Consider the following 21,630-nt stretch of genomic DNA (forward strand, 5'->3'; position numbering starts at 1 on the left):
TATTAGTGATACCGTCACTTTTCAGTATCAACCATAACCTGCTTATTTAGCAACAAATTTATTACTTCGGTATAAATGCTTTACGAATGTCCTTATTCTTGCTTAAATTTAATGATAATAGTAAATTATCATTATTGAGAAAGAATCAATATCGTTAACACGTATCAAATTGCCGAAATGGATTTGCTAAGAAACTTGTTAGATTCAAAACCTATTGTTGTTCCTATGGGTGTTGTTAATGGTCGGATACAACATTCCATCACTAATGACGATCAATCAAGTGAAGAAGAGCAGCAAGAAGATGAACAAGCTTATATTGAAGAGTACAAAAAACAGGAAGAAGCTTTATACGCTGCGAATCATTTAAATTATGGGGTTATACAAAAATGTTTTTTTTTAGGTAGATGTTTAATCTTTTCTTTATTTTTTAGGGTCTTTCTGATATTGATGATGAACCAGCTGGAGCTTCAGTTAACCAAACTAAATCAGATTTAGTTCATGAAATATTCCAAAAATACCCTTTCATTCCCAAAAATGATTCTTCTCTTCCCATTTCACATTACAAATCCGAGATTATTGATTATTTGAATAACAATGAAATCTTGATTATTCACGGCCCCACAGGTTGTGGGAAAACAACCCAAGTCCCACAATATATTTTAGATCATTGTCAAAGAAAAAATGAGTATTGTAACATTGTGGTAACTCAACCTCGCCGTATAGCAGCAATTAGTGTAGCTAGAAGGGTTTGTGATGAACGTGGTTGGCCACTAGGTGCAATTTGCGGGTACCAAGTTGGTTTGGAAAAACAGCGTGGTGCTGACACAATTCTTTCTTACGTTACAACAGGCGTTTTATTACAAGCTTTAGTTAAAGCAAAAAATCTTCATAACTACACACATATAATAATAGATGAGGTCCATGAAAGAAGTCAAGAAATGGATTTCTTGTTATTACTGATTAGAAAGTATCTTTACACAAATTCATTTAAAGTAAAGGTGAGAAAAACATTAACTTATGTAATAAAATAAATCTTAATGTAACAAAAACATAAAATATGATGTAGGTAAAAGTAAAAACTTTTTGAGAAATACTAAAATGTTTAATTCAATTCAAGCAGACATGTTTCGAAACTAATGGTTCATCTTCAATACTTAGAATACTATACAATATAATGGAAAAATATTTTGTTAGTAGGTGGGGTTTAGGAATGGATCTAAATTTCTTTCAACTTAATTTACAAACAAAAAATTAATTTAACAAAATCAAAAAATTTCAATAATATAGTTAAAATCTTGGAAGATAACATATTGGATATACATATTTCTTGGAAGGTAACATATCCAATATGTTACCTTCCAAGATTTTAACTATATTATTGAAATAAAAATAAAATTGAATAAAAAAAAACATTTTAGTATTTCTCAAAAAGTTTTTACTTTTACCATCATATTTTATTATATTAGAGAAATATGGAGAATTTCATCCCATTTATAACAAAAACATTTTAAGGTGATTTTAATGTCAGCTACTTTCGATACAATAAAATTTCGAGATTATTTTAAACACACTGTTGGAGGTGAAACCACGCAATATCCGATGTTACACATAACGGAAAAAAGTAAATACGACACCCAAATTTATTATGTCGACCAATTTGAGTTACTACATCAGGTTCGAATTAATATTGTTTTGTTATTTTTTATCTAAGTTTTGAAAAATTGATTAGGTGCCATCAATGAATATTGATGATCCAAAGATTCATCCAAATTTATATCAAATGTTAGTTCCTTTAATTCGAATTTTTGATAAATTGGATAGAGATGGTAATATTGGAAGCGTTTTGGTGTTTTTACCAGGAATATTAGAAATTGAGACGGCTTATTCACATTTAACTGATCCTAAATTACAAGTGTAAGTATTAAATTTAATTTGATGTTATGATAATTTGTTTGATTTTATCTTTTTAAGTCATACAATGGCATCAGAAACTCAATGGTATATTTTACCCTTACATTCTTCAATTACAAATGAGGAACAAAGAAAAGTTTTTATTCCAGCTAACCCAGGTTATAGAAAAATTATATTATCTACTAATATTGCTGAAAGTTCTATAACTGTTCCTGATGTAGCTTATGGTAAAAATAATAGCACTGATGTGAAATTGGTCATAGATTGTATCCATATTATTTAAGGTAATCACAAAGAATATTATTTGTGTCTAAACAAAGAAAATGTTTGGTGTAATGCATCCTATTTGAAATTGCATGTTGGTTTTTGCAACAAGCAGTTGTTTTGCAGTTCTTTAATATATTGTTAAATTTGTATAATGCCACTGTTTTAAAAAAACAGTCATAAAAGTTAAAAGGCAATGATAGTAAATACAATGAATTAATTAGTTTCTATATTCACCTTCTTTTAGGTGAATTTGGGTGTCAATTTAAATTTAAAATATTAAATTATAGTAATATTAGACCCATACAGGAGAATAAGACCAAGAATCTTTGAATTAGAAATGAGAGTCAAAACAGATTAGAAGTTATTCATTTCAACAAAGATTGAAAACTAATTAGACTTACTAGTTACATGGGATTGCCATGTCTTAACAACAGACAGTGTGTACATACGTCCAAATGAAGCTATTTAGTCCATACATTTCTTTAGATATAATAAATAAATCCTTCATTGCCTAATTAATTCATACAAAAAATATACTGCTTATCACATTCTATACATCTAATAAGTACAATAATACAATTTAGTACAAGTAGCTTGCAATCGATGTTATGTGTTGTAGGTTATTAATGTTAGTACAACCGCCACAGTGTTAGGATGTTATGAATATCTGGCTAAAAATCTAATTACAACTAAATGAAGTTGAAAATGTTTAATACTATTATAATATCTCCTTAATGGTTAGCTAGGATTTATTTCAGCTATACACACTGCTTCAAACAAAATTTAGGATTTTGAAATGAATATTTGAAAATAAAAGCGAAACAAAGGTTTTGTTGTGGGTTGGGTTGGATGTTTAAGCTAATGTAACTCCGAAAACATGGTACATTTATTTCATGTACCCTAACAATAAGTAATATATACTTATATACTATAATATATACAGGGTGTCTCACGTAACTTTTTCGTTAAAACTTTTTAAGGTTCCACTATTCATAGAGGTTTGAAATTCTGGTAGCATAGGTTGTTCATTCGGAACTTTCGATCTAAAACCTTTTTAAGATGGCTGCCACTTCCGGAAGTAGACCATAGCTTCGGTATTTTCAATAGAATGCTACAGTTTTTATTACACTTTTTAATTGTAAATTAAAAAACAATTTAAGACAATTAACCTATATTGTCTCTATTATTGTGTATTCTTGACATTTTTCTGAAAAAGTTCTCTCTATACCTTCTAAGGTCTTTATTCCGAGTTTCTTGCGCATCTTCTGAAAGCAGGCCAATCTGGATACTTAATGATTTTATTATTAAGTGGCCATGCACAAGAATTTTATGCACTGCCACAGACATATAATACCAATTGATTGTATAATGGAATTGTGTTTGTAAAATTTTAAATACAGCAGTGTTCATTTCTTGATAATAATTTTTGTGAAATAGGCATCTGGTTTGGCATTTTTATCTGAATCGTGACTCTTTTTTAAAGACGCACGGTTAAGCCCGAAAGCTTCTAGTTCTAGATATAATAATAGAGTTAGTACTAATATTAATTCATAAAAAATAATTATTCTGTAAAATAGGTAAACGATTGATAGTTTCAAAACTAACTTTCAGTATTCACTGTCGAATATCCGTAGACACCATGCTGTATATTAGCCATTTTATTGAAAATGCGCAAATATGCGCAATTTATTTTTTTTTGAACGGAAAATATAGGCTTGAAACTACATAAAAACAAATTTCAACCTGAGATCTTGTGGGACTTTTTTTATAGCTTAAATGAAAGTTTAACATTGCAAATTTTAATTTTTAAACAGATTTTGTTTATGAACAGTGTTGAGAAAAAGATAAATAAATCCAGCATTCAAGAAGCTATTACAGTGTTACATAAACAACACATACAGTATAATATTATAGTGAAATTTCATAAGGGTACAACTTTTAATATGTTTACAATCGTTTCTCAATATTAATCAAATGTTTTTGGAAATTGATATGCAAAATAAGTGTTAGGTTTATATGTCATTTTTGTCCAGAGTTGAAGTTAATAAAAAGTGGTTATTGCGAAGTAGCGAGTGTTACGATATATCTTAACCATCCCCATTTGCCAAAATATTAAAAAAGAAAATTAGTAAAATCATGTTATGGCCGGTAATTTCAAACTTGCTAACACTGTGAGCCGGTACGGTATTTGTTGAGCCAAATTTCTCAGAAAACCACTACGTCAAATTCTGGGAATCTAACATTCGGTATCCCAAAAGTCATTAGCGGCGGCATAGCAAGTGGGTTTTTATACTTGCAAAAAGCGTTTGTTTATCGTGAATTGCAATCGATTTACGTAACGTAAGTTGTTTTATGCATTTTCAGTGTAATTTCTTATGAAAAATCAATGGAAGTGAAAAATAAAAGACAGAAACTTAATCTCAGTCGGTATTATATTTAAGGTCTATCATTATTTTAAGACAATTTTTCCAAATGAAAATAAAACAGAGTTAAAAAACCGTGTTTTAAGTGCTACAGGAGCATCTCTGGCAACTATACTCAGCGGCATAAAAAATACATTACCTAAAATGATGACCAGTTTCAAAGTGCAATAACTTTGGAACGTATTGTCCGATTTGAATAAGGTTTTATTTATTTGAAAAGTCTACCCTTTGCCAATATTTCTGTAGGTGCCTTCCCCATTTTGGCACTCTCCAATTTCAGCAATGGCGAATAACGCTAATGCGTGTTTTCTTCCTACATTTTGAAGCTTGCTGTGGGGTGCACCGACAAAAGATATTAATTTTAATCATAAGGAACTTGTAGTCTTGTTTGTTCTTCTGTTTTTTGTTCAAGTTTCTATTGTTGTTAACACCAAAGTTAAAAGCTCTAAAGGATAAAGCAGCTTCTTCGACAACGCCATAAAAAATTAAAGCAAGTCATAGATTTACACACAGGTTGCGATTTACAAGCTTCAAACAATGGTGATGATAATATAACATTCAGTTCTCCTAAAAAACGTAAGAGAATGTGCACGAAAACCAACATACTAGAATGGGAACAAATGGATATTGGAAACATGATTTATAATTTCCATAAAACCGAAGGACGTCGCGTTACTCTTACACAATTACAACAAAAATCAAGTGTGGAATATGACTTTCCGAGAAAACGTACCTACCTCAATGCAGAAAATTATCAAAAACCTTGGATTTAAATGGAGGAAAACTAAGAACAATCGGCGGTTGCTGATAGAGAAGAATGATATTCGTGCTTTAAAGTTTAATTATTTGGATAAAATTATATATTATGGGAGCCAAGGTAGACCTATTGTCTTTTCAGATGAAACTTACATTCACGCAGTTTACTAGTCCCAATAGTTGGACAGACTATACCACTAATGTTTTACTATCACCCATATCGGCAATCGATTAGTTATTGTTCACGCTAGTGGTGAAACGGGTTTCATACCTAACTGTCTCTTGATTTTTAAATCTGGAGTAAACCAAAGGTGGAGACTACCATAGCAGTTGAACTCGCAAAATTATGAGACGTGGCTTACAGAGAAGCTAATTCCAAATCTTATATCATAATGTACAAGTACATAAAGCACCTACTTGCAATTCAAAAAAAGACCACCCCGATTTAAATCCGATTGAAATGATATGGGCTCAAGTTAAAAACAAAGTAGCGAAGAGAAATGTATTATTTAAATTAAACGTTTTAAAAACTCTGACCGAAGAAGAATTTTCGTTGGTTACTATTGAAGACTGGTTGAAGTGTTGTCAAAATGTTGTTAAACTTGAAAATAATTATTTAAAAAACGAGGTTCGAATTGACGAGGCAACAGAAAGATTAATTATTACAGCTTCTGATAGTGAAACTTGCAGTGAGGACGTTTTTTAAAATTTATCAGATTAGGAGCTGTGGGTCGGCTAATTCAATAAAATTTTCTTTGTTTGTTTTCAAAAAAATTTACGTTATATTTTTTATAACTTCATTTTTCACAACAAAAGCTTGCTGGAAATCCGTTAATTAGTTTCGAAGATGTTCACCAAAAGTGCAAAAAAGCCGTGAATAACCGTTGCTTTCAGAGAATAGAATGTTATTGATTTTTTCCTTTCTGGGAATTTTGGCTCGACAAATATCGTACCGACACTAAGTCTTGTAGCGTAAATGCGTTCTTTGCCATTTCCTATGGTCAGGTGTCTGAAGGTGTCAAATTTGGTGACAGTACTGGCCAAGACAAAGGTTTTCTAATTGAACATATACCAAATGTTTCTCCCAGCAATATTGAAACATTAAGGAGAGAGATACATTTAGGCGCGCGAAAATAAGTGTTTTCAAGATTTTTTTTCTTATTTTGTTTATTCATTACTCATGCTTTGTATGTTGTGATTTCTAACTTTTGATGAAACGACCTCAATAACGAGTAGAAGGTATGAAATTCACTTAGACTACATACGGTTTTGTTCCTTGCGCGCTTGGTCTAAGTTCTTGATCGGCTATGATTACAAGCGATGTAATGATTGTGTACCACAACAAATTGTAACTGATGCGAAACACTATTGGCTTTATCTCAAACGTAGACAAGACAACAACGGTAATTTTGAACAAGTTTGAAGCATCGAATAATGATGATATCTATTCATTGTTTACCAATTACTGGAACGTTGTTTAGTTCCAATAAGCAAGCAGTCTATTTGGGTGCATAGAAGCGGCCCATTATTACCCCTATTTAAAATCAGACGCCCGCAATTTAGTTGCCAAGTTATATCTTATGGATACAAATTGTGGCTAAATTCACACCAATATAGTAATGATAAATTATAATAAAAGCAATTTATTATCTTTTTGTAATTTTTAAATTTAGTGATTGATTTTTGTTTAACTAAAACAATGGTGGTTAATCCGATTACAAAATATGAAAGTTTACAATTGCAATGGGCTTCTCATATAAATTGCACTCAAAGAACAGGAAGAGTTGGACGTGTAAATGATGGTAGAGTTTATAGATTCGTTTCTAGAAACTTTTATGACGTAAGAACTTCATTTAATACGAATTTTACGAATTTCAAAATAATTTTTTTTTCTTTTAGACTTATTTATCAAAAGAAATAATACCAGAAATGCTTCGAGCACCACTCGATAGAATTGTTTTAAGTTCAAAACTTCTCGAATTAAATGATCCACCAAAAGCTATTTTAGCTTTGGCAATCGATCCACCGAATTTATCAAATATCCAAACGACAATTTGGTATCTAAAAGAAGTAATACTTAAATAATCAAATCTTTCTTAAGTTAAATTAAAATTATTTTCAAGGTTGGCGCTTTAGCTTTAACATGCAGGGGCGTTTCAACAAATTGCGACGGAGATTTAACATATTTAGGAAACGTTATGGCCAATTTACCTTTATGCGTCAATTTATCAAAATTAATTTTTTTGGGACACATGTTTTCTTGTTTAACAGATTGTATTGTAATGGCTGCCGGTTGTTCATTATCAAACATATTTTCAACGCCGTTCCATGAAAAATTATCAGCGTATCAAAATATTTTACAATGGGCCGATGGATCCAGTAGCGATTTAATCGCTTATTTAAATTTATACAAAGTATGGGATATGAAAAGAAAAAGTAATGCATTTAATCATGCCAATAGCGAAAAATCTTGGGCGAAATCGAATTATATAAATTTAAGATCATTAAGGGAATGGTCTATTTTAGTGGATGAAATCACAAAACGTTGTGCACAAATGGGTATTATGGAACCGATAGGTGAAAGAACAAATGTTATAAGTAGTAGAGAAAATGCTTTGTTTTTAAAGGTTAGCTTATAATTGCAGAATAAGATTAAATATTTTATTTAATTTAAGAAATAAAATAATTTTTCATGCTTGTTTTTTATTTTTTAAGGTATGTATGGCGGGTGCTTTTTATCCAAATTATTTCAAGAAGCCTGCACTGAATGGAAACGAACGTGAAACTCAGGCAGTTCGTTTACTTGGTGGTAAAGATCCATTTAAAACAGTATATTTTACTAATATGGATAAAACTCAACCAGGACCGTTGTACGCAAGGCGTATCAAAGAGCTTTTTAAATTTTGTAAAGGAACGACCGACGTTTCTTTCGATCAGAGCTAGTAATTTAAAATTATTCTTTGCAAAAATTGTTGTTATACTCATTATATTTTTAGTCGCGTTTATGTACAATTTAATTTACCTACAACGAATGAAATGGATTATGGAGGTAAAGATCCTATCGCTTCAATGCCAGGCAAAATTTGCAAGGAGGTTTATTGTGCTGTTAAAAGGCGACAGTTAAGAATGAGCAATGAAATTAGATGTTTGCCGTAAGTTAATTAATTAAGAAAAATAATTTGGGTGAAAATGAGAAATTAAGTTATTTCTGTTTTTTTTTTGTAGTGCTGTTGAGTCTTGGAAACGTGCTAAAGAATTGGGGATTACTGAATCTTCTGGGATATGCTCTTTAGTTAAGAAGGCTTCTACTGGTGAAACGATATCTGTTTTACCATCTTTAGGGATACAGTACATTAAAATTACTATTACTATGGTGAGTAATTTATGATTTTTGTTATTGTTGAGAAATGATATGAAACAGGTAAACTTTTATCACATATTTTCTTACAATTTAATTTTGCAATACATTTATCTCTATTTTGAGTTAAGTTTTAGAATATTTTAGAATATTTAAATATAGTGCTGTGCGAAATAATAGGTACGACGTGAAAATAGTCTTTAAATGTACGAAGGGTTTCACGTCCGGTTTTAATTGAACTAAAACTAATACTAGCACTATCACTACTGGACATAGAACTAGGGTCCGACCAAAACCGATGTTTACTACCGAAATTCGGCTTTTGTCTTAATTACAACCGAAACCATATGAGAAACATTTTTAGAGGTAAATAAATGACAAAATCCAACGATTTTAATAATACTGTATTCATTACAAAGTAAATGACTAATCTTAATGGTTATAATTAAATAGAGGTATATTATAATTTCAAAATAAAAGTTTTTCAATATTTTCCCCTAATAAATTATTGCGGCGATTAGCAAATACTAATTAGCAGCACCAAAGAGTGAAGGGTATGGGCTTGAATTCCATAACTATTGGAAAATACTATCATTTCTTTGCAAGCGTCGGTGTCGTTTATTTATATAACATTTAAGAATTTGATCTAACAGTGATTCTTCGTTATTAGATTGTTCGGGGGAATTATCCAAATCGTGAAAATCCCATAATCCTCTTTTCTCTAGTCAGGGGAACCTTGAGGTGATGAGCTATTTACAGTATTTTTTCTATTTTGGTCTCCATTTAATAAATTTGTTATTTCCTTTGTAGTGTATCTGTTACTGGCAATCTGTATAATCCGGTATTCTATACATTACCTAGGCATTTTATAGAATACCTAAAACGTTTAGGTAATGTATGAAATATTATTAATTTTATACTTGGCCTAGGTATTCTATAAAATACCGAATGCGAAGCAGGCAATGTGTGTAAAAGGCGAAAGCAGGGAAGGGGGAGACATGTGGCCATGTAGTAAACAAACGCGCAGCGACTTGTTTTTGCTTGCATAACCCCGGGATTATTGGTTATTGAAGCATTATGATTTTATAACTGCTGGTCAAAAACATAGGTTAATATTTCCTGTGAATACCCCAAATAACAATATTATATATTACGTTGCTGATAGTGAATTATTCCAAGTACTTCACGAGGCACATCAAAGTATCGGCCATGGCGGTCGAGGCCGTATGCTGAACGAGCTTTCTACACGATATAAGAATATAACTCGCCACGATGTTGAACTATATCTGCAACTTTGCGAACCGTGCCAGCAAAAACAAAAAGGAATAAAAAAAGGGATTGTCGTCAATCCCGTACTTTCATCTGAATTTAATTCTCGACGTCAAGTAGATTTGATTGACTATCAATCTCATCCAGATCGAGAATATAAATTTGTAATGGTCTATCAGGATCATCTCACGAAGTTTGTAATATTAAGAGCACTAAAAACTAAACGCGCAGAGGAAGTAGCTTACAATTTACTGGATATTTTTACATTGATTGGCGCACCAGCGATCCTACAATCAGACAATGGTAGAGAATTCTCAAACTCAAATTGTAAGCAGTCTTAAAACGTACTGGCCAAGTTTAAAAATTGTACATGGTAAGCCTAGACATTCCCAACGTCAGGGGAGTGTCGAACGAGCAAACCAGGACATCGAAAATATACTAACAACTTGGATGCAAGATAGTGACAGTAATCGTTGGAGTGATGGTCTTCGCTTTGTACAACTCATGAAGAATAAAACATTCCATTCAGGCATCAAAAGAACACCGTACGAAGCTCTTTTTGGATCTAAAGTAAAAGTTGGTATATCTTTACCTCTCGATGATACTCACAACCTGGAGAGTGAAGAGGATCTAGAAAATGTGATTAAGTCATCACCAAGTATTCTGATTCTTTCAGAATCTTTAATAGTAGATCGAGCTCGGACACAAAATCAACCTCTAGAGGCTTAACATCAACAAAGCCCCGTCATAGAAAGTTCTGAGATCCGTAATGAAGTTTCGAATGCTTAAAGTGCGTTTGATGAACATAACGATGAACACATGACTATCCAAAGTGCCGAGACTCTTGATGAACCTGTGAATGTTGAAAGTCTTCCTTCTGAGGTACATGGACAACCCTTAGATGTTCTGAATTTTGTATCAGAACGTGAGCAATCATTGGATTTCCTACTCTTGTGCTGTGTTGGTACTGAGGCGACAACGGGTGCTCATTCGTGTAGAACATGCAATAGACCCATTCATGCTATTTGTGCTGCTCCGGAGAAAGATATGGCAGAAGGCTATGGTTCTAAAGTTGTTTGCCCATTATGCTTAAAAAACGCTTTAGCTGTACAGAACCGCATCAGTTCTAAAGATAATTTAACAGAGCAAACTCAGAAAATGCTTCACACTTTTGGAAAAAAATTTCCCCCTGTGCCATTGGGTACCACTGTAAGAATCCCTGTTTCGGAAGTCGACAGAGGTCGTGGTGATGCTCGCAATATAATAATAATAATAATAATAATGTCTTTATTCGTACCAACATCAAATTAACAAATTAAATATTCTATACAAAACAAAAAAAAATGAAATAAAATAAAATACTAAATTCACTAGTAAATTATAATAGTACGAAATGGCGAAGTTCAGTGCCGAGACACTGCTCAACTTAACCTTAAATTCCATTATAATAATATTCAAAAAATTCCAAAACGTTCAGCAACAAGCGAATAAACTAGATATATAAAGAAAATAATTAAAGAAATACCTCTGCCAGTACAGACAGAAACGGGAAAAAAAATGTAAAAAAAAAAGAAAACTAATACTTAATAAATGCCACCTTCGCCTTACATTTAAATAGATAGGATTGCCGTCTGTTGATCAAGTAAGCAACCAAACACTCGCTTTTTAAATGAGGAGACGCTTGCAAGCAGTTTCGTTTCAGTGGGTAAATCATTGTACGTCTTTACAATCTGATAACTGAAGCTCCGTTTAAATAACTCCGTATTGTGGTTAGGAGGTGACAGAGCCCCCCTGAATCTCAAATTCAAGTTATGAATGTCAGTGCGATATTGAATTTTTTGGCATAAATATTGAGGCTTTTCTCTCTGAATTATGTTGTAATAAAACACACAACAATGCAGCTGCCTCCTACGGACCATATTAAGCCATTTTACCTCTGTCAACTTATATGAAATTCTGTCATACTTCCTAATCCCGAAAATAAATCGCAGACAGGCGTTCTGAACCCTCTGTATGCGCTGCTCATCGACCCTAAGTAAAGACGGCCCATACACCACATCTCCAAAATTAAATTTTGATAAAATCAGCGCATTACAAAGTAGAGTCTTAGTGTTGATAGTGAGAAGATGGCGAGAGGGGTACAGAGCTTTTAGTTTACCAAACGCACCCTGAAGCATACTTGACACGTGACTCCGGAATCTCAAATCCGAATCCATCACCAACCCTAAATTACGTGCTTCAGATACAATGGGGAGCGTTGATCCGTTGACCGTTACCCTGACATCTCCACCATAACGCAAAATATCCATTTTTCGGCCAAATATCATAACTTTTGATTTATTCGGATTGATTACTAAACTGTGATGGTTGGCGGCAGACACCAGATCCGACAATTCTATATTCAATAAATTCAGATAATGTTGTTGTTCTTGAGGTTTATATGATATATACACCTGAGTATCGTCTGCGTAAAAATGAACTTTGCAGTACTTAAAAATATTACTTAAAGGTGCTGTGTAAATTGAGAACAGGGTTGGGGAGAGCACAGAACCCTGCGCCACACCCGACCCAAGAAGGCGTACATTAGATTGATGGTTAGACAGCTGCACGTATTGTTGACGACCACTTAAGAAATTCTCAAAGAATGCAACTGCTGAATCTTCCAGCCCATAGTGCTTTAAAATAGTTAGTAAGAGGTTGTGATTTACTGTATCAAATGCCTTCGTGTAATCCAATAGAACAAGTACAGTCATGTACCCTCTATCTGTTGCACCCATTATGTCATCGATTACACACGTTAAAGCAGTCGTACAACTGTGACCATGTCTAAATCCAGACTGAACCGAAGGAAGGATGTTATTAATTTCCAGGTGATGCTGCAGTTGACCATTAATAATTTTTTCCATGATTTTTGACATTGCCGTTAGTATACTTATTGGACGAAGGTCAGAAACGAGGATCGGATTAGCAACTTTTGGAATCGGGCGCACGACTGCTACTTTCCACAAAGAAGGAAATACACTATTTTGAATACAAAAATTAACAAGATGTGTGACATACGGCAGTAGAAATGGCATACAGTATTCTAATGTTTTAACCGATACTCCATCGGTACCAATTGCATTAGATTTAATTGATTTCAAAATCTTCAGAACATCGCTTTCAGATACTGTAGAAAATCTGAGAGGGATTACAACACGTTCATTTAAGTTGGAATACATATTATTATCAACGGTGCTATTAGTGCTGGGAAGCGAATCAATAAAGAAATCGTTAATAATAGAAGCATCTTGAAAGTGGTTAGGAAGCGATCTATGTTTGGACTTAATTAATTTCGTGGATTTCAAAGTATGCCAGGTCTTAGGACCGTTACCCAAATCCAAAAAATTTTGTAAATATTTTTGTTTACAATTGCGATGCATATTTGTAACCAAGTTACGCGCCGTTTTATATAGCTGCCAATGCGCGGGGTCTCGTGAGCGCTTAAAAGATTGAAGCAGTTTATCTCGATTTTGCATTGCTGCTCTTAGTTCAGCAGATATCCAGGGGGCCCCTGGCTTAGTAATTCGAGCTTTCTTTAGCGGCGCGTGCAGATCCAATAGCACTAGTATATTTTCAGTTAGAAATCTAACTTTTTCATCTATAGTCTGTATCTCGTATAGAATTCGCCAGGGCAATGATTGTAAGTGCTCATAAAACATTAACTCGCTAAAACCAACGTAGTTCCGATATGTCTTGAAAAGGGGTACAACCCTCTCCTGTGGTGTATGTAGCTCAACAAAGACCAGAGAATGATCCGACAGATCATTATCCAACACCCCACTATCAGACACTAATTCATCGTTAGAGAACAGAATAACATCAAGCAAAGTGGCAGTTTTCGGGGTGACTCGTGTTGGCTCTTTAATTAGCCGCTGCAGTCCAAACACCTCCAGAGTATTAATCAATTCAGAAACAGCTGCCGTGTCAGATTTGAGCATATCTATGTTAAAGTCCCCAACGCATAAGACATCGTCAGTCAATAAAGTAACTTGTGCCAATACTTCTTCAAAGGAAGCTATAAAGTCTCCAGCAGCTATGTTCGGGGGCTTATAAATAACACCACACGATAACGATAATTTCTTCAGGGAAACTTTTATCCATAATTGTTCCAAGGCACCCTCCACATCCATAACCCTACAAACCACGTTAGACCGTACATACCAGCAAACGCCTCCACCACGTCCATGTCTATCATGTCGATATAGGTTATAACCTTCTATTGCAAGATCATAATCCGGAACACTCGGATCCAACCAAGTTTCCGTAATAGCAAACATATCAAAGTTGTGCTCAATAAGTAGCAAGCTTACTTGATCAATTTTAGGCTGCAGTGAGCGAACGTTAAGGTGAGCTATTTTAAAATTATTCGTAATGTTCATTATACAGAGGTAGGTAAATTAACAAAAACAAAAAGAAAACACAGTAATAACTATAATAAACAAATAGTAGCAATGAAATAGTATGCGAAGCAAACTAAAAAAAAAAAAAAAGAAAACGCAAGATTTGGGCGGCCAACACCCGCTCCGCATCAAATTACAGAAAAAAAAAATAAACAGAGAAATACAGAGAAAAGCCAATTAGCTGCTAATTCAATTGGTAAATTAAAATTATATAGCAGTAAAAAAAAAAAAAAAAATATATAAATAAGTCTATAGATATACTATCCTGACATCTTGTTCAGTTCAGACCATGATGTAATTTTTGTTTTAGTACCGTTCACCACAACGTGAATCACACCGTCCAATGTCCACACCGATTTGTGATCAAATTTCTTTATAGCCTCACGGTACAGATCGTAACGCAACTTAGTTAGGTCCTCAACTATTGTAATTTTTGAACCCTTAAGTTTTCTCTTATTCCGCATTACAAGCTTTCGATCTCTATAACTAACAAATCTAACTATTAAGCTCTGCACGCCGTTATTCGGTCTTCCAATTGGGTGACAACGATCTATCGCATCCTCTCGCATCTTAATGTCCAGCTTTTCACGAAATAAATCCAAGACGCGCTCTTCGACTCGTTCCGGATCGCATTTCTTAAGCCCGATGATACGCACGCTCGTACGCCGCGAATACTGCTCCAGCGCATCGCACTTGTCCGACAATTTGCGGTTCTTCTCTTCGAGGTCGCTTACTCTCTCTTCCAAGGACTGGATTTTTTCCTCAAAAACGCGGTCCACCTCCTTCGCAATGGTTTCTCGCAAAACTTTGATAAATTCGTTGTCTTTTACTATGTCAATGATACAGGATTTCACTAACTCACGGCGCTCAGCAGCAAGACGCGTTTTCTCCGTCATTTTAACAAAGATTTAATAAAATTCGCTGATAGACAACTAAATATATAATCGAAAATACGGAGCAGGGTGTACGCGTGCTTATTCGCTGAACATCTGTTATCAACTCGCATATACTAGCTATATACTAGCTGTAGCCTTACAAAAAACGGATGACGAAGTTTATAAAATAGGAACAAAGCAGGGTGTTGTAAAGAAAAGGTATTCAAGATAGCAGTTTACAGTTTGTCGTCAAGAACTACTTAAAAAAAAAGATGTCCCTAATTAAGAAATGACGGTCCGTACAGTTGCGAATCTGCAATCTACGGGGACAGATCAGGGATTTATTAAATGTAGTTGCAAAAAACACTGTGATACTAAAAAGTGTTCATGTCTTAAAAGTAAGATTTTATGCACTCCAAAGTGTCATAATAGTTCCGCGTGTAAGAATAAATAAATATATTTTTTTACTTACTCAGTTCTACGTTTTGTTTTTACACAATTATTTTGTTTCCTAAGTTTTTAATACTTATTACTTATAAGCAAATAACATTATGTTAGTGATCCCAGAAAAATTTTAAGTTTAATGTCATTTAATTGTGATTTTACTATAGTTACAGAAAGGTACTAGGTGCCTTCTTTGTACAATAACTTATAGATTATAAAAAAGTTTATTATGTGTAAAAATGGATAAATACAGACCAAAATCTATTTATTTTACACATTGCCAGTCGACCAACAGGTACTCTATGTAATCCCTAGGAATTGTATACATTACCTAGGTAAAGTATCTAATGGACAATAATCTTCATAATATTTCATACATTGCCTAGACACCCCAGGTATTTTATAGATTACTTAGGCATTGTATAGAATACCTGAATTATACAGATTGACGGTAACATATCTATTTCATTGGGAGTAAGATATTTTATTTTAAATCAGGGATTGAGCAAAATTTATGTAATAAGTGTAGGATGGCCTTTTACATATGCAAATCGTTTGTTTAAAAACAATGCAATTGCTTCGTCATGTTTTTCACCTCTGCGTAATCATAATAACAAAATCGGGATAATACGCATACTGATTTTGTTATTTGTCAAAAAACAACTCTAATGTCGCTTCATAAAACAACTTTAAAACGTTCGTAATATTTTTTATAAGATCCCAATCACTAGGTGATAAAGTTTATACCAATCGTTGCACCATTTGATACATACTTTGCCACCGTACTTCTATGTCCCGTAGTAAAGAGTGAGTGGGAAGTCTGTATTGATTTTCACAGTCAAATTTGTGGCCGCTTGCTTACTCCTTCGAAAGTGAAGAACTATTTTTCTGCACTTTTTTATCTATTTTTTTATCTATTTAGTGTTTTTGTCGATTATTCTTTTTTACATCGCCCTAGAGGTGCTTAATTGGATTTAAATCCGAGAATTAACATTTTTTTCATAAAACAAGGCCGTAGCTGCCTTGACATATGCTTGGGGTCGTTTCTTGCTGAAACCTCCACCGCAGCGACATATTATATTCAACCTAGGGTAACATGGTGTTTTTCAATACGTTCGTGTATCATCTTAGCTTTAAAAACAAGATTTAAAAACATTCCTAAACAATAATATTTCCTCCACCATGTTTAATTGTTTTCCTGGTATATCTAGAATTGAATTTTTTGTCTGGCAGACGCCTTACGAACCCATTTACCCACATTACATGTTTCACCATTTTTCGACGGTTCTGCTCCATGTTTGCGTGCAAATTGTAGTTGTTGACTTCTAGCAGGTAAATTTGTTTCTTAAAGACGTTTTTTAATCGTCGACGTATCAATGTTGAATTTCAATGCATAGTTGTATGTTGTATCGGCTTCAGTATTTTCTTTTTCCATATATCCTACGTTTCAGTATATTCATGTTTCTGCCGCATATGTTAAAACTGATTTTATTAGTACTTTGTGAGTCCCATCTCTTTCGTACCTTCTTCCATATTTCTGAACACTTCAATCATTTCCTCCCTCGTACGAATCATAATCAGTATATGCAACTGTATAATATGCGATTTGGTTAGTATACTTAGTCCTTTGTCAAAATCACCAATCGTCGAGTGCAGTGCCAAGTTGAATTTTAGTACCGTTGAACAATTTGGAATTATCATGATATATCATTACCTTTGCTGCCAGTACTGGTGAGTTGCACCTAACGGATATTCCCATCAGTTGCAGCTCTCCTTCAAGTTTCTTCCTGTTTGTGCTGTCCTAAAAACCTTCTTAAAATCAATGAATAGGCAGTGTACGTTTATGCTATGCTCAAATCGGTTCTCTAAGGTCTGCCTAACTAGGAAAATTTGGTCTATTGTAGTCCTATTGTCTCTGAAGCCACACTAGTATTCTCTCTGTATTGTCTCCGCGTTCTCCTACATTGAGGAGGGTTATGCCTCTGTAATAATCATATACATATTTGTCTTCTTTCTTATGTAGTAGTACGATTATTCCCATCTACCATTTCTCGGGAATCCTTTCTTCCCCTCAGCAGGTTGTTATTAGTTCATGGAGTCTTCTTTCTGTTACATTTCCACCAATTTTTAGCAGCTCAGCAGTAATGTGATCTTCTCCTGGGGCCTTGTTGTTTTCATCTTTGCTATGGCTTGCTCAACTTCTTCCACCACTGCGTCTTCTATCGTACTCACTCTTTTTACATTTGCTCCCTCTCTTGCTCCTTATTCGGCACGATAAGTAATTCATTAAAATGTTACTTCCATCTCTCCATTGTCTCTTCTCTTTCAGTTAGTACTCCTCCTTCTTTGCTTCTACACACGCTGCTTTTGGGTTGATTTTCATGGTTTTAATTGTCCTGTAGGAGTCCGCCACTTTCCTCTATATATTCTCCACTTTTCTTCTAATATACTCCCTTTTCTTAGATTTGCATATTCTTGTTGCCTTTCCATGACTGAACATTACAGAGAATATTTTCAAGACGGCATTGTGATTCTTCGATTCTTCTGCACAATTTTCGAAGTCGTGGCGGTCAAACAACGAGTTGTTGATAGCTGATGGTGTTGATCTTGACGTTCCGGGCAATGAAAACCAACGAAGTTTTCCCGATGGCGCAGATGCCGACCCAAGCCATCACAGAAGCAAGGAAATGGCTGTGACCGTTAACTTTTGCAGTATCGGCCATCTGCTGACTCTTCTTGAGTAGTTGACGTTATTTCTGATGGTTGCGGGGCAGCTCGATCGTAAAAATCTTCTCATCAGTGAAGAAAATTTTTGATAAATGCACCATTGATCAAGTGAATCATTCGGCGAGAATTTTCCAATCTTTTCATCTTCATTGTATCGTTAAGGAAGTAGAGATGACCGATCTTGTAACTTCAAAACTTTAATTTTCTTCTGACTACCGATAGTGACACCAAACACCATTGCCATTTTCCTGATCGAACGCTTCGGGTTGTGTTGAACCCGACAACAAATCTTCTGCACAATTTTCGAAGTCGTAGCGATGCTTGGGTGACGTCTCCGAGGACGGTCCGTAGTTCCTCTAGTTTCTAATGTCTAAAAAAGGTATGGGAAACTTTTTGAACACCTATAGGTGGTTCAGCAATAATGCTCTGATAGCAAAGATTTTGCCCGATAATTTGATGTTATTTAACATTTACTAAACTAACATCTCACATTTTAAGAATACATAATTTATATTATAATTTTGAAATATTAATCATTTGTTCATTTATGTTTGTATTTATGAATTATGTTTTGTAAATATATAATTCTACGAAATACAGGATGTTTCACTTAAAACTTCCAGGCCAAGTATCTCTGGAATGCGTTGAGAAATTGTAGTTTTGTATTTGTTATTGCTAAAGTTCGTAAATTACTTCACTTGTTAAGTCTTGTTATTTTTCATTGTACAATAGAAACTTTCCTAATCAACATTGATTTGTAAAACTTGATAGTTTCAGCAACTTCTCTTCTTCGTAATTATAACAACAACTCCTTATAAAGCTAAGATATCTCAACCCATTCCAGATATACTTGACCTGAGAGTTTTAAGTGAAACACCTTGTATATATTAATTTTTTTTTCTTCTTCAAATTAGTTTATTGATGCCGGTCATTTTTGGGCTCACAACGTTGACAATCAAACCGCTGCTGAATTACAAAATATTCACAAGTTATTAAATGAAATGGAATTGGAACCGATTACAAATAAATCCCAATTAAATACCACAGATCTTTTTGCTTGTCAATATGACGACGAATGTTTTTATCGTTGTCGAATAACTTCTAATACTTATTACTTAAACGATTCGAATAATAACATCCAAGTTCTATTCGTCGATTACGGCGATATACGTTTAGTTAATTGGAATAAATTACGTTTTCTGCCTTTTGATGCAAAAACACAACCTCCTCAAGCGATGGAATGTATTTTAGCAGGAATCCAGCCATCGATTATTCTGAGTCCACGCGCTGTTTGGTCGACTCGTGCGAATCAAGCTTCTGAAAGATTTTTAAAAGATGTTGAGGTTTATGCAAAGGTTTATTCGGTTGTTAGCGGTATTGTTCACTTGGAGTTGTACAGAAATTTACCGAATGAAGACAACATTGGAAGTTCATTTAACGATTGGTTAATTCGCAATCATTACGCTATGAAGGCTGAAGAAAGTTATTTATCGAAAGAAAATCATGCGAAACGCGAGTTAATGCAAAAAGAAGATAATTGCTATCATTTTGAGGAGCCGATTTACGAAGAAGCTCAAGTTATAGATGTTGAACCACCACCATTGGCTAATTGTACAAGACATTTTCAATTAAGAGGTCCATTTAGTCCTTTAGAATATACAATCTATCCGATGTGTCGAGATAGTAGAGAAAACATAACAATTGAAGGTTCCTCTGTAAATTCTGTAATGTTAGATACAGATCCCCAAGATGTTCACGATAGATTAATCGTTTCTGTTGCTGTTGGTGAAAATACTACATCGACAAATTTAAGTTTACGTCACACCACGATTATGCCAAACATTTTGGGATTTCCTATGTTAATGGCTGTTTTATTCTGCCCAAAAATGGAACCAAAACCATGCAATGATGGTACGCAATTTGGCGCTGTTTTGTGTGGTTTAGGAGCTAACAAGTTGAGTGGTAAAGCCTTATTTCCCGAACACGACATAGAGGTTATTTTAGACGCAGAATTATCTCAAGATTTATTAACTGAGATCAACGAAATGAGATATTGGATGAATATGGCTGTTAAAACTATTGAATCGATTGGTAAAAAAATGCCACCATCTGTTGATATTATTCTTTGCCAACGTAATTTAAAATCTAAATTAGAAAAGTAATTAGTTATTTATTTATTTTAATTGTTTAATTTAATAAATTTTATTTTTAAAGTATTTTGAAACATCCGAAAGAAGCAATTGTTCAAAAACCGATAACTCATTCAAAAGAGTGGGGTAAATTCTCGTATACAGGTGAAATTTTAGAGGTTAGCGCTAAAAATTTGCTTCATAATGATATCTGGCCAATGCACTGGACGATGGAGCTCAAAGATATGGATAAAAAGAATGTGGAAGTTTCGCAAAATATTGAAGATCTTAAAAGTTTTGCTAAAGGGTAACTATACAAATTTTAACTTAATAAAAAAAAAAATAATGTTATTTTAGATATATCACCCCAAAAGAAATCGAATGTCAAGCTTGTGGTGTTATTATGTATAGTAGTCCGGAAGTTGGAATGCATCTCATTTCCGAATCTCACGGAAAAATTATTAAACGATTAGGTTTATAAAATCATTGACGATTCAAAAAATTTTATTTTTATTATTTAGTTTTTTAATTAAGTTTTGTTTTTAATGTAATGAATGTTACTTTAACTCTCTTTTTTAATACCATAAACGTTCTTTGTTTCTTTACATAAAATATTTTTTTGTACTTTTAAATAAAAATAAAGCGTTAGTAATATAAATTTGTCTTTTTGACTTTTCCTAAAATCCCCATCATTTAAATAAATGAAGATATCTAATATAAAATCTATTATTTTATTAAGTAATAATTTTTTGGTATTTACCAAAAAAACTTAAATACTAATCAAACAATAATTGATGAAGCACTTGAAGATATCGTATCAGAATTGAAAGATGTTACAAAACGATTGGGAAAATAATTGAAAACAATGTGTAGGTTTTGGGAAAAATAAACGTTATGACTATGAATTTTTATGATATTAATAAAAAGATTATGGTTTTGGAATATTATTGGAATATATTTGGAATAGTACTTTAGAATTGGATTATTCATCAAATTATTAGTGAGAATATGCAAAATTGAACCATTAAA

At 33.5% G+C, this 21,630-nt stretch overlaps 1 protein-coding gene across 1 annotated transcript; it reads left to right on the top strand.

Moving 5' to 3' along the window:
• Nucleotides 1–9: 9 nt before the first annotated feature.
• LOC111416232 (spindle E) lies at nucleotides 10–21,259 on the top strand. The gene is made up of 14 exons (XM_023048199.2): nucleotides 10–375; nucleotides 432–998; nucleotides 1,513–1,674; nucleotides 1,730–1,914; nucleotides 1,972–2,138; nucleotides 7,031–7,197; nucleotides 7,257–7,427; nucleotides 7,481–7,984; nucleotides 8,073–8,299; nucleotides 8,354–8,509; nucleotides 8,583–8,730; nucleotides 19,387–20,630; nucleotides 20,687–20,908; nucleotides 20,959–21,259. The coding sequence occupies exons 1-14, from the start codon at nucleotides 178–180 to the stop codon at nucleotides 21,080–21,082; spliced, it is 4,242 nt and encodes a 1,413-aa protein (XP_022903967.1). The 5' UTR covers nucleotides 10–177; the 3' UTR covers nucleotides 21,083–21,259.
• The last annotated feature ends 371 nt before the right edge of the window (nucleotides 21,260–21,630 follow it).

The sequence above is a fragment of the Onthophagus taurus genome, chromosome 7, assembly GCF_036711975.1.
Source record: "Onthophagus taurus isolate NC chromosome 7, IU_Otau_3.0, whole genome shotgun sequence".
Classification (NCBI taxonomy): domain Eukaryota; kingdom Metazoa; phylum Arthropoda; class Insecta; order Coleoptera; family Scarabaeidae; genus Onthophagus; species Onthophagus taurus.

Coding starts and splice junctions, on each gene's coding strand:
- LOC111416232 (XM_023048199.2), top strand. CDS start 178: ATGGATTTGCTAAGAAACTTGTTAGATTCAAAACCTATTGTTGTTCCT. Junction 1,675..1,729: donor AATTTGAGTTACTACATCAG/GTTCGAATTAAT, acceptor AAAATTGATTAG/GTGCCATCAATGAATATTGA. Junction 20,631..20,686: donor TTAAAATCTAAATTAGAAAA/GTAATTAGTTAT, acceptor TTATTTTTAAAG/TATTTTGAAACATCCGAAAG.